General features: G+C 40.2%; 1 protein-coding gene across 8 annotated transcripts in view; it reads right to left on the reverse strand.

Moving 5' to 3' along the window:
• The window catches only part of SLC38A9 (solute carrier family 38 member 9), a 47,234-nt gene that overhangs the window by 17,136 nt on the left and 16,922 nt on the right, over positions 1-13,176 (reverse strand). For all 8 annotated transcript variants that reach the window (XM_074812406.1, XM_074812413.1, XM_074812407.1 and 5 more), the window contains 4 exons: positions 11,670-11,729; positions 9,237-9,434; positions 5,803-5,910; positions 2,239-2,345 (listed from right to left, as the gene is read on the reverse strand). In XM_074812406.1, coding sequence (XP_074668507.1) covers positions 2,239-2,345; positions 5,803-5,910; positions 9,237-9,434; positions 11,670-11,729 — 473 coding nt within the window. The remainder of the gene's footprint in view (positions 1-2,238; positions 2,346-5,802; positions 5,911-9,236; positions 9,435-11,669; positions 11,730-13,176) is intronic.

A 13,176-nucleotide genomic window follows, 5' to 3' on the forward strand; every position in this document is an offset into this window, starting at 1 on the left:
ACTCCAGTGCACTGCTCTGCTCGCACCCACACCACTGTACTGGAATAGCAGCCAGAGGAATCCTCCCCCTATGTGTGTTTCAGCTTTGGACAGTGATATACGCCTGTTACCAGAATGGAAGCTGCTATTGTTTTGCATTTTTGACTCCATAAAAGGAATGTTATTGTTTCTCTTACTTTTTTTCACCTCCCCAAAGAGTTGTTCTTATGACCACTCGTTTCAGGCAGTTTTGCTCAAAACTAAGCCAGTACTTTTCCAGCTGCCAAGTTCTGTGCCTTTTCATAGAACTCTGACAAAGTGACATGTTAACAGATTGATGCATAAAACAGTGGAGTCTCTATTCGACTTCCCATTAGATACTGGTAGAACAAAGCACCTTGTTGATGTAAATACACAGGAAAAAATACCCTCAACACCATGACTTATGACGGAAGTTGAGACCCCTATACATATGCAAACCTCCCACTTAGTCCAGCAGCTTAGTGAAACAGCTCTTGAAGAGCATCAGTGCTTCATTAACATTTGCAAAGCACTTTGAGTCCTGGGTGAAAGGCTCCTGGACAGCTACAAACACGGAAGGAAATACCTAGCCAAATAAAACTCCAAGAACTATGCACAGATTTGGTTTCCCCTTACAAACCTTTCCTGCCATACTTAAAGGTGGTCTTTCCGTGCAATTTGAACACTCTTCTGGAATGTCGAGTCTTGTCGAGGGCTTGGGATCCCTACTAGGGCTGACTTGGAAATTCAGCTTAAGCTCCAGGGAGGGCATTCAGAAAAGCTGATTCAAATGCAGGCAGCAGTTTTTTCCTCCTTAACACAGGAAAAACAAGCTGGAGAAGATTCCAGGTGCTGCACTTTGCAGCCGATTGCTTGCTCCAATGCAAATGGAGGGGGAAAAGCCACAGAAAAAGTCTTGAAGGTGGCATGGAGGCATTAGGCCTCCTCTGCATACAGAGCTGACTGCTGCAGTGACCATGCCTTTAGAACTTGAAAGCCACAGCTAAAGAAAAAGAGAAATCTTGCCCTTTTCCACATTGTAAGATTTTCTTAAGAAAACTGAGAAGAAACTTACTTCGTTTTCTTTCTCCAGAGCTCCACTAACCCTCTCTTCAGTTATTTCATTCATTTTCATAAATGCTCATAAACCCCAAGCAGCTTTCCTGGAGAATTCATGACTCCTTTGCAGAGGGGGTCACTCACTAGGTGGCCTTGGTTCACAGGGACAAAAAAGTAACTATGCAGATTACTAAAGCAAAAGGTCATCATTGGCACATAATCTGCACTTCACCTCTGAATAATCAAATCAGATATATTTCATCTGATGTATTGTGTAAGCAACCAGCTCTAGGTGACATTGCTGGAGCAGGGAAGTTGGACAAAATGATAGCCAAGGGTCCCTTCCGACCTCAACCATTCTGTGATTCTGTACCAGTTTTTCATACAGCTAATATTTAAAATCTTTGTATGTTATTGTAGTTACCTTTACAGCTAAGATTTTAATGAGGCTGGACAAGAATCATGGAAAGTAGGAAGGAAAAAAAAATCAAATAATCAAAATAATTACAGTAAAAATGTACTCTAGGACTCTAATTTTGTACCACGTTTACTCCATTTTGTATTTTATAATGGGAAGATATTAAGAAACAACGCAGTTCCATTTTGATGAGTGGTACATAACTTCTTCAAGGGAAACCAGTCCAAAGGTTACATATCACAAAGGTTCCCAATTCAGGCTTTAACTTTGAGGATTTCCTAAACAGGGTCACGTTTCCCTATGAACTTTGACTTGGATTATGACACAAAACTACTGAAGCAACTCTGAGCAAAGATTATTATCTAGACCCTAACATTACTTTTCAGGATTCTGATAAAATCAGTCCTGTACCCAATATTCTCCTGCATTTTTCACTCTAAAATTGGTCAGTTTTTCCAGAGTTTTACAACATTGTCAAGCCTTCTGCCTCTTCTGTGTAATTTGACCATTTAATACCAGCCTGACCACAGATAAGTCTGGGATGCTTCTCAAGGCTTTCATCTGAATAAATTTGTACTGCATCTATTATTGGTTAGTATCCAGTGAAAAGTATGTATAACTGGTTTCTTATCAGATCACAAGAGTTACATTTTCTGAAGCTATTATAGTCCCTGGATATATTTCAAAAGCAGCAGACAGGAAAAAATTAGTGTCACCTGGCAATCTAGATACAAATCAGCAAGTCTTGTGAAATTACTTACATTGTTTTCTTGATTCCTGTTATTTTGAAGAAGTGTGATGACACAATTGTGGATGAAGAAGGCAAGTGTCAGAACCCCTGTGAGCTGAGGGAACAGAATTCTAAACTCTAAGGGAGGAAAAAAAAGTGTTAACAACTCACTACTTTGAAATAAGCAATGCCAAAATGCAGAGGATATACAGTGCTGTGGAGTCTACTGGCAGAAACATGAACCTCCACGTTGAAATCTATTTTTGACCATGGCCAACACAGATATTTAATCACGAAGTACAAAAAGCATGAAGACAGTGGTTATAACACACTCTCCAGCAAAGTTTCTCAAGAGACACCAACCACCAAAGATAATTGGTTAATCTAGGATTTACACATACAAGCTTTTCAGATACTCAACAGTTTAATTGGAAAACATTTCTGAGGCAGGAATTGATTGCAGTGAGGCTATATATCTACTGGGTCCTGAGCAGGGAGATGGGGGAAGGAATCATTTGCTCTGTAGGCATCTTTTGTTCTTAAGAAGTCACTTAAGCTACCAGAGGAAAAACGACATTTGTAGATGTTGAAGAGGTTCTGCTTACAAACCAGGGCATAAAGAAATGCAGAGCAACTTCTTGTCTTACCATATTTTTTTGTCTCCCTGGGAATAGCATTGCCCTGCTTCTTTTATACTTGAAGGATTAAGTTCACAAGATTGAGTTTCTGGAACACAAGATTGAGTGCTGCAACTGGTCTAGGAGTTCACCAATGTGTAACATTGTTAAAGCACCACCTTTGTTGGCATTATATAAGGATATAAGTACTCTTTAGAGTGTTAACAGCAATTACAGATCCCTGAACTGGCTCAGCTTCTGGAAAGCATCCAGCAATATGGCAAAACACTCAGTCTCACAAACCCGTACATATCAAACCACAGAGCGCTCCATGCAAACGTATTTAAACCAGATTTCTCTAAAGTGCTATGAAGTCAGTAAGGTAAACACACCCTAGGCAATTAATGAAGGGCTCATTCAGGAATCTGCCTTCCCTAGGTCTGGATTCACTGTATCTTCAGTACCTAACTAGATGATGCGCTACTGAGAATTGAGACTCCCAGCGACTTCTGGGCTGGTTTTCCATGCAGTACTTTAATGTCAATAATAAAAATCAAACTGACAGATTCAGAATCTCTTTCAGCACTGTGTTTCCTCCATCACTACAATAATCAATAGTAGCTGGATTTATATGCATTAGCTACATGCTTTGTCTTATCTCCTAGCAGCACTAGTTGCACTGCCAAAATAATCAAACTACTGGGTGCTCTACTTCTTAGTGACCTGTGGCACACATGTGGTGCTATAACTCATTTTACACTAGGACCACTTAACAGATCTTGGACTTGAACTTTAAGATGCTTAAAACCTGATTTCTTAGACTTAGGTTGGATACCAGTTTACATGGGTTTGTTACTGAACCACAGTTTAGGCAAATTTTCTCCTGCAGTCCCAGGAAAAGTCGGTAGATGTGAGGCCATGCAAGCATTTAAAGACTGTCTGCCGGGGCAGTTCGGGTTAAAACCATGTTTCCATGCTTGCAATGGATCAAGACCAAACATTGTGGTCTACCTACTGACTGAGCAGCACATGCTTGAGTATCATTTCTACTTACAGATAGCATTAATAATAATGCCATACAAAATAAATTAGGTCATTAACACAGATGTTAATCCAATGTTTTGAAATCCATATTTTCACACTGGAGACAAAAGTAGTTTGTTAGTCAAAAAATTCTGCCTAAAAGTAAATGCAGTGATGGAGAAAAACAGATTGCATAGACAGCACTGTTTCAGAACTAACTACATCCATCTATTAATCTGTACTTATGCTGCAGTAGTCAGGAGGATTCTTAGGGAATTAGGATGATAATCCAGTTCATCCTCAAAGCATCTGCTTTGGTCTTGCACACAGTCATACTCAGCAAAACTTGCCTGGCTTTGAAGACTCAGCCAGAAAGGACAGTATTTTTCTTTTCTTGGTGACATGACCAAGCTGAAGAAACTGTTTTATATAGCTTTTCACTTGTTTCTTGTCATTCTGATCTTGAAATGGGGCTCTGAATGCCTGGCTGAGATGAGGAAGGAATGACCTTCAGCAGTTATGGAAGAATGAACAGATTTGATAATAGCTAGGGGCTGGGGGGCAGAGAAGGGGAATACTGTGTTTTGAGCAGACTTCTTTGCCAAATGTACATGAAATACACTGGCTAAACTGTTCATTCTGCTTATTATTGTTCCAGATCAATTTCAGTTCAACTAGAGAGTTGAATCAATCCAAATGGAGTGGTACAAGACAAGAAAGAATAAGACCACTGCAACTGTGATGTGAACACACTCCAATCAGTTGAATTTCATATCAGTAACTTTACTCAACTAACTACTATCTGTAGTTTACTCAGTAGTTGTTACTCTTGTTGCCACAGCGCGTTACCATGATTCCACATATTAGATCAGATTCTACTAGAAACACAGAACAACAATGTTCATTTTTTGGATCTCTATCTTGCTACAGTAATTCCAATCCCATCCTAACGTTTTAAGTTATCCTTGTTTTCTTCTCCAATTCTACATTACTGGGCCTAACAATAGTTTGGCACCCATGTGTAAAACAGTTAGTTCAGTGCTTACTGTGACTGGAAACTAAAAATGCACAAACCCACAAAAGAAACCTGAAGAACATGCATCTCTGAATTTTGCCTTAAGTAAATAAGTAACTTTTAAATAAGGACAAAATACTCATTTCTAAGAACACAAGCAGTGATACAATTCACTAGTACAGGACACAGCTCCCTGGAGCTAACTGGTCATACAATTTTGCCTGTTGTGAAGGATGGGGGAAAAACAGCTAAGCCCTAACCCCTAGGTTAAAAGTCTCTCATTCAAAGCCTCCTAAAACAAGAAACTCATCTCTTTAGACTATCTGTTCATGCAACACCACTATTTGTGACATCTTACACAGTAATTCGTAACAGTAATTTGGAAAGAACAAACGGTCACCAAAACATTAAAGAAAGGAAAGAAACATACTGGATTGCTAACAGGTGTTTAAAAGAGATGGACTAAAACCTGAGACAGATAGGGAAGTACAGGAAAATAGTACTTGTAAATTATGGTGAATGAGCTATTTCATTTAAGCAAGACAGTGTATGGAGAACTTACAGCACCTTTACCAGTCAGTCTGTCTACAGTTTGTCAGCTGTAGCTGCCTCTGAAATAGGTCTGAAAACGGTGCAGCTAGAACTTACTGTAATATAGGTGAAACAGGACTATGGCATGATATACGCTGGAGATACCTCTGATGGGCACTCCTCCACAGTGTTGATGCTGTCTTCCAACTAAGGAACATCACTGGGAAAGGGATTCCTTGTCACTTTGTCACAAGGGATCCTTCCTGAGCCTCTACGTCAGACAGCATTTCCTCGCTTTACTTATGTCACAGAGTGTTAGAAGGTAAGTAAGAAAGTCATTCATTAACTGCTTTAGGAAATCTTAAATCCATCATATATATGCCTCATTACTGCATTTTAACTACCTTACCTGGTACAAAAAAATCATTCTCTGTAAACCAGTTGTATTCTAAGTGGATTCCCAGACGAGCAGCCTTTACAGTAACCAGAAAAACTAAGTAGACAACTGAAACAGTACCTAGAAAAGACAAGAGCCAAATAAACACCAAGAGGCAGTAGCAAGTATTCATGCTGTGTTTTATTCTTGCTCCATCCAACTAGTCCCCAGTAGCCCAAACACTTAGGGTTTGTACTCATTCTTAAAAATACAGACTAGGTCTAAATTGTCTTTTCCTTTATTTCTTTCATAGGCCAGAGAGAAAGAATAATGCACTTGCACCCAATGCAAGCTTTCAGCATGTTTAGTGTTCTCCAGACACTGCACTAGTGACCGTGGAAGAAGTACCCTCTAATCCAGAGTGCTGGGCAGGTAGGTAAGTCTCTAGGCAGTAACAGATAGGTTCCAGCTTCAGCTGCAGGATTTTAATCTAACGTGAGACAAAGTCGGCCACAGTTCTGCAGCTATTACAATGTCCATTCAGTCACTGACTTTTTGAACCAAATGGCCCAGTGAGATATGAATGTTTACTGCAGTTGTGAACTTTACACTGGGAGCTAGAAGCTGATAATGACATTTGATCACTACTGATTTAAACCTTGTCTTGATCATAACCTTGGATAACCTTGATCATAACACCAGATTTGCATTCCATCTCATTGGTTCAGAGGCATCCAGCAGTACTCTGCACAGCTAAAGGAGTACAGATAAGACCATAGATGGGTATAATGGAAAACATATGGTCTTGGCTCCTGAGAAGCAGCATTTTTACAGTTTAGAATACAGGTTCAGATAGGACACCATTTCATTCTAGCAGGATCTCTGATGTTAAAAAATAAATTGAAGAAATTATAATTTGATTACACAGAGAATAGTCAAGAAATTAAGAAGATAAAAGGTTCTGTACTTGAGGATCAGCTTAACAGCTAAAATATTCTGTAGTTTCCTAAAGATTTAGGTTTCTGTAGGTGTAAAGATAAGTAAAAGTGCTCTATTAAGATCAGTTTCAGCATCTCAAAAATTGCCTTCCATTGTTTCTTGTCCTACAAACTTCAAGGTTTACAAAAACTAAGGCAACTTTGAACAGCTTCTGAATTACATAATGATTTACTGAAGTTACGAGAGATCTCATATTTTAACATTCAAGTTCTCAAATAAAAAAACGGTTGCCCATGATAATGTACTTATTTTAAAACCAGATACAGTTATAGCTAGATCTCCCTTGATAAAGTATTATCGCTGTTATATCTAGTCTACTCAGAAACGTTACTTTTTACATAGAAGTGCTATTGCTTACCCAAGTTCCTGTGTTGTATTTCATTTAGTGGTTCCAGCAACAGCAGATCTAAGCTCTAAGTAAGTGTCACACTGGAACAGAGGACAAACTAGACTCTCAATTCCCTGTCCTCTACCTCCTTTACAATACATCTTCTTTTTTAATCCGTTCTGTGATGCCCATCTCCTTTTTCCTTTCTCTTCATCGTGGGCTTCAATGCTATGCCCTCAGACCTTTCCTACTCTATAAACTGTAACCAACCCCACCCATCATCCACATGCTTTATCCACTTTACCAACCCCACCTGCCATGGTCTTCTACATTAAGACATATAAGCAAGGAGAAGTCACAACTTTTTCCTTGTAGTACAGAATAGGCAAGGGTATTGGGAGCTGGGAAAAAGCACAGCAGTGGGTTACACTGATTTGACTGATGTTGTGATTATTAATCAACTGATTGGTAGCAAATGACTTCAGGTCAGAAACAATGTTTGGAAATAACCACCTGTGTTGAAATGATTACCATATGAAGAAGGGTATGCCTGACTGTTTGTACCAAGGTAGTATGCATCAAATGCTGCATAGTAGTATGTGCATCACTGTTGGGGAAAATGTAAATATAGTGGAACTTGTTATACAGGATTATCAAGAGAGCAAAGGAAAAAAAATTAACTCCCTATTAACTGTAAGACTCAAGCAAAGCATGGTAGAAGGCCCGTGGATGATTAACAAACCAACCAATGAACAACTCCGAGGCACAATATCAGCTGCCAGCAAACTACTGGGAGAGTGGCTGGAAAATTACCTGGGGGAAAAGAACCTGGGGGTTTTGGTTGACAGCTGCCTGAATATGAGCCAGCAGTGTGCCCAGGTGGCCAGGATACAAGCATCCTGGCTTGTATCAGAAACACTGTGGCCAGCAGGACTAGGGAAATGATCGTCCCCCTGTACTCAGCACTGGTGAGGCTGCACCTCGAATACTGTATTTGGTTTTGGGCCCCTCACTACAAGAAAGACATTGAGGTGCTGGAGTGTGTCCAAAGAAGGGCAACAAATCTGATGAAGGGTCTAGAGAACAAGTCTTATGAGGAGCAGCTGAGGGAACTGGGGGTGTTTAGCCTGGAGAAAAGGAGGCTGAGGGGAGACCTTATTGCTCTCTACAACTACCTGAAAGGAGGTTGTAGCGAGGTGGGTGTCGGTCTCTCTTCCCAAGTAACAAGTGATCACATAAGAGGAAATGACCTCAAGGACAGGAAAGTGATCTTACCCCTGTACTCAGCACTGGTGAGGCCGCACCTCGATTACTGTGTTCAGTTTTGGGCCCCTCACTATAAAAAGGACATTGAATTACTTGAGCATGTCCAGAGAAGGGCACCGAAGCTGGTGAAGGGTCTGGAGCACAGGTTGTATGAGGAGCGGCTGAGGGAACTGGGGTTGTTTAGTCTGGAGAAGAGGAGGCTGAGGGGAGACCTCATCGCCCTCTACAACTACCTGAAAGGAGGCTGCAGAGAGCTGGGGATGAGTCTCTTTAACCAAGTAACAAGCGACAGGACAAGAGGGAATGGCCTCAAGTTGTGCCAGGGAAGGTTTAGACTGGATATTAGGAAGCATTTTTTTATAGAACGCATTGTTGGGCGTTGGAATGGGCTGCCCAGGGAGGTGGTGGAGTCCCCATCCCTGGAGGTGTTTAAAGGTAGGGTCGACATAGCACTGAGGGATATGGTGTAGTTGGGAACTGTTAATGTTGAGTTGATGGTTGGACTGGATGATCTTCAAGGTCTTTTCCAACCTAGACGATTCTGATTCTGTGAAGTTGCACAAGGTGAAGTTTGGATTGGGTATTAGGAAAAATTTCTTCACTGAAAAGGGTTGTCAAGCATTGGAACAGGCTGCCCAGGGAAGTGGTTGTGTCACCATCCCTGGAGGCATTGAAAAGAGGTATAGATGTGGCACTTTGGGACATGGTTTAGTGGTGGACTTGGCAGTGCCAGGTTAACAGTTGGACTTAGTCTTAAAGGTCTTTTCCAACCTAACTGATACTATTCTATGATTCCACTAACTGGAGTAGCTTTCACTGTTTTCTATACATTTTAGCCACAACGAACCAATATTTAACAGTATTTGTTACCTACCTAGGACATTAAACTTTGCAAAGAAGGATGGAGACTTCAGATTTAACAGCGGTAGAAGAACAGCAATCAGGTAAAATGGTACTGTTTGTGATTTGTTCCACCACTCCTCAAAGAGTTCAAAACCTGTATTGTTGCCAGAAGAGAACATCACACTCCTGTTCTGTGGTGGGTGACCACCAGCAGCACTTGGACAAATCACTGGAAGAAAGGAAAAGAAAAATATCCCCAGATGAAAAGGGTTTTACTTGCACAGAATGTTCACAGCCAAGATCCCCTAATTTCTGGAGTGTTCTACCTGTGGTGAACAGGACTACTCAAAAGCAATGTTTGACAACTCAGTTCCTATCTTCTTTTTTTTTTTTTAATCAGGAGTTCAGCGCTAAGATTTCACTGCTAGACACCTTGCACACTAAGCTGACAAGTGCTACAGTTCCTACAACCAAGCACTCAAAGATGTCAATTTGACTGAAGCCTGAGCTGTCCACAGATCAGCCTTCAAGGTCACATACCTATAATTAGGTGTGTTCAGTGCCTACATGCACCTGCTGAAATCAAGTCATAGCAACACACCTCTGCATCTGGCTGTGTGTTTAGCATTGTAATCTGTTCCTCCACACTTCAGTAACATCATATGAAGCAAGATGCAAGTGCATGTGGACAGATGAACCTGTATTACTGTATGCTGTTCTGGGAACACACAAACTAAGGATGACAAGAAAGCTACTATAACAACTAGCAGGTCTAAAACTCATGCACCAAACCAAAACACCCTGTCATCTTGATGATGTGCCAGGTGCAAGTACATCATTGCTAGACAACACAACGGAAGCAATTTAAGATATGCACCCATAAGGCTGCCAAAAGGGAATGTCACACGCCTGTTACAATGGTGGCTGAACAATGGCAGCACCTGAACAAGTGACTGGAACAAAACCAACCAACCAAAAAGAGCCCTTGATCAAATCTGTTTATTTGATTTTTGTTAATATCATCATTTCTTTCTAACACATGCCTATGAAGTTATGTGTTGAAATATGAACCTGTCTTACTGTTCTCATAATGTCTTGTTTTAAATTTTGGCATTCCACAATACCCAATAGCCTCCCTTCTGCATTGGCTGCACGCCTGCTCTGTTACAAAGGCAAAAGTGTAAAAAGTGTTCTATCAAATTTCTTGAGAGACCATTATGTTACTTTACTTCCAGTTTTCTCATTTGCTTTCTCTCCATTACTTATGAGAGGATTGTTTCACAGACCTTGAAAAATGCTTTTGTTCTTACTGATCTCTTTGGTAGCCCTGAATGCCCTGCCAAGAGTCATCTGAGCATCTGGTAGCCCTTAATGTAGTGAAGCAGCTGCTTTAAATCTTCTAGTTGCTGGAGGATGCTGTGGAATATTGCTGTCTGCTCTGTCTCCAAGTTATACCCCCTGCTGTATAAAAATGGGACAGAACAGCAGAAGCAGGAGAGAGCATAAAAGAAAGAGCACTGCAGCAGCTATTGGTGCCTTGCTAGTAAGGACTGCAGGAGAAACAGGATTCAACACCAGCTCAAATGCAAATCAACTGGTTTTCAGAATTATTTCTCAACTTCTTTGACTCCAAACAGCTGCTCTCCAGAAACATGGTGACAGCTAGTGTGACACACAGCTGTCTGGCTGGTACTGAAACGTTTCCTCACACCCATAAGCACCCAGGATACAGAAAACTTTCTGCTTTGTAACAAAACACTACATGTTTGGTTACTATACATAGGCAGGAAGATCAGAGGCTGCCAATGTCTAGCTCCTGGCTTCATTCTACATTATTCTGCCTACTTAAGAACTTCCACAGACCTATCTTCATAGTTGACCACAGTTTCTTCCCTTAGCTGTGCAAATGTCAGACTCTCCACAAAACACAAGTCAATGCTCATATAGCCTGACACTTGTTTCTTTTTGTGCTCAGCATCATTAAAGCTGTTCTTATAGCATTTTTTTAAATATGAATGTTGCTGCAGAGGTGGTGAGGAGCAAAGATGCCCCAGCCAAGGTTTTAAACAGCAAACAGATCTGATGCGCCTCAGTTTTAGGGTGCGAAAGTTAAAATTCCTTATGGCAATCCCTCATTGTGGAACTACTGTTTAAGAGGTCTAACTTTCATGGTTTTAAGGATCTCTCTGGGTATACACAAACTTGTAATCTGCTCTTTAATCCTTATTTCCACCCCCACTTACTTTCTTTATTTTCCTTCCAGTTATTAAGCTTTCCAAGTGTGTGGTTATTTGTGGAAGTACAAATACCAGATAGAAAATGACATTTTTAAAAAAAACCCAGGTAGTTCAAACTCATAACATAAACTTTATAACTGGAATGTGGTTAGGCATGGAAACGTGATGATTTGCCTTTAAACACCCACTCCAAACCAGGAAACAAAATATTAATATGTTCTTCTTACCTTTGTTACTTCCATTCGTGCCAGGAACAATATCTGTTACATTAATGTCATGAACGAAGTCTGAAAAGAAGAAAATCTTACTATCAATGTCCCAAATCTACTATTAGGCTTTAATCTGTTGACTTGATAAAAATTAAGTAAGGAAATATCTTGGAAAATTACATCAGAGGCGTGATACAGCAGCTTGCGCTCCCCCCAAAACCAAGTGGATATTTTAAAACTTTCTTTTAGAATTGTTTTAAAGTAGCACCCCACTGCACTATTTTCTCAGCAGCCCTGTCCATTTATGAAGTTCCTGAGTCTCCCCTCCCAGATGCTCATTTCTGTTCCCTTAGCACACCTCCACCTGTCCCAGCTCCTTGGACTGCAGTGTTGTACAGTTGGTTAATGAGGAGATGCGTCTTAACACCAGCCTTTTTGGGGACAGCAAAGAAGTGCATGCAACCATACCCTTAGTTCAGATGGTATTATATGGAAAAAGCTTCCCCTACTCATTTTTCTCATCTTTTTTTTCCAGAAGAGGCTCTGTGGGATGCTTTTTCCCTGTTGTATTTTAAAGAAGGGAATCTCTGGAAAAAGGTTTAAGTCTCACTGTCTACAGCCACCTCTAGTATTTTGTTTCTAGTACACTCCTGTGCTACTTTACTGCTTTGCCACATCAGATATTTCCAAGTTTCTACAACTTCACCAGCATGAGAGTATGGGATAGCAAATTCTTCGTATTTATGCATATATACACACAGAAAATGCCCATCAGCTTGGAAATTTAATTACTGTGTCTCTGGTTAAAATCTGCTTCTACTGCATGTGGGTGTATTATTCACACAGAAAATCAACTGGGGCAGTAGGCCTCAGATTTTTTTAACTGCAATTAACAGCAGCTTGTTTCTCATAAAGAAAGTAAAGTCTTGCGGGAAGAAAACTATTTTTTGTTTCTTCATTTTGATTTATGACTATCTGGATCACAGCTGAGTTTCTCACACTTACTGATATCAGTTCAGTGTATGCAACAGTCAAAGATTTAACTAAAATCACTCATCACCTCCTCACTTCACCACTGTTTTGTGTGGCTACTTAAAAAACCAGTACCTAGTCTGAAGCCATCAAAATAATTGATAATTTACAGAATTAGAGCACTTTAAAATTAGTTCTAGATGGATAGCCAACTTATGTTTCCTCTGTACTTAAGAAGTGTTTTAGCACTAACAATTGCATTTCTGGGTTTATTTCTGTTTCATAAAACAAAAACAGAACAAAAGCATGGCAGATCATGTTAAAAAAAAAAAAAAGACAGGATATTATACTTGGCTTACAGTTCTTGCATTCTTTGCGTACTACTACTTTCTAGACCATCCTCCTTCAGGAAATCAGTTTGTTCCCACCTAAATTGTATGTGCAGATTTTTTAGGAAGTCATCTGAACGTAACAGAATTATATACAGTAGCCTGCTTAGAATAACTTAGAAATGCATGGCTGCAAGATGCCCTTGTGTCAAACCTACATCCTA

This window comes from Strix aluco, chromosome Z (genome assembly GCF_031877795.1).
Source record: "Strix aluco isolate bStrAlu1 chromosome Z, bStrAlu1.hap1, whole genome shotgun sequence".
Classification (NCBI taxonomy): domain Eukaryota; kingdom Metazoa; phylum Chordata; class Aves; order Strigiformes; family Strigidae; genus Strix; species Strix aluco.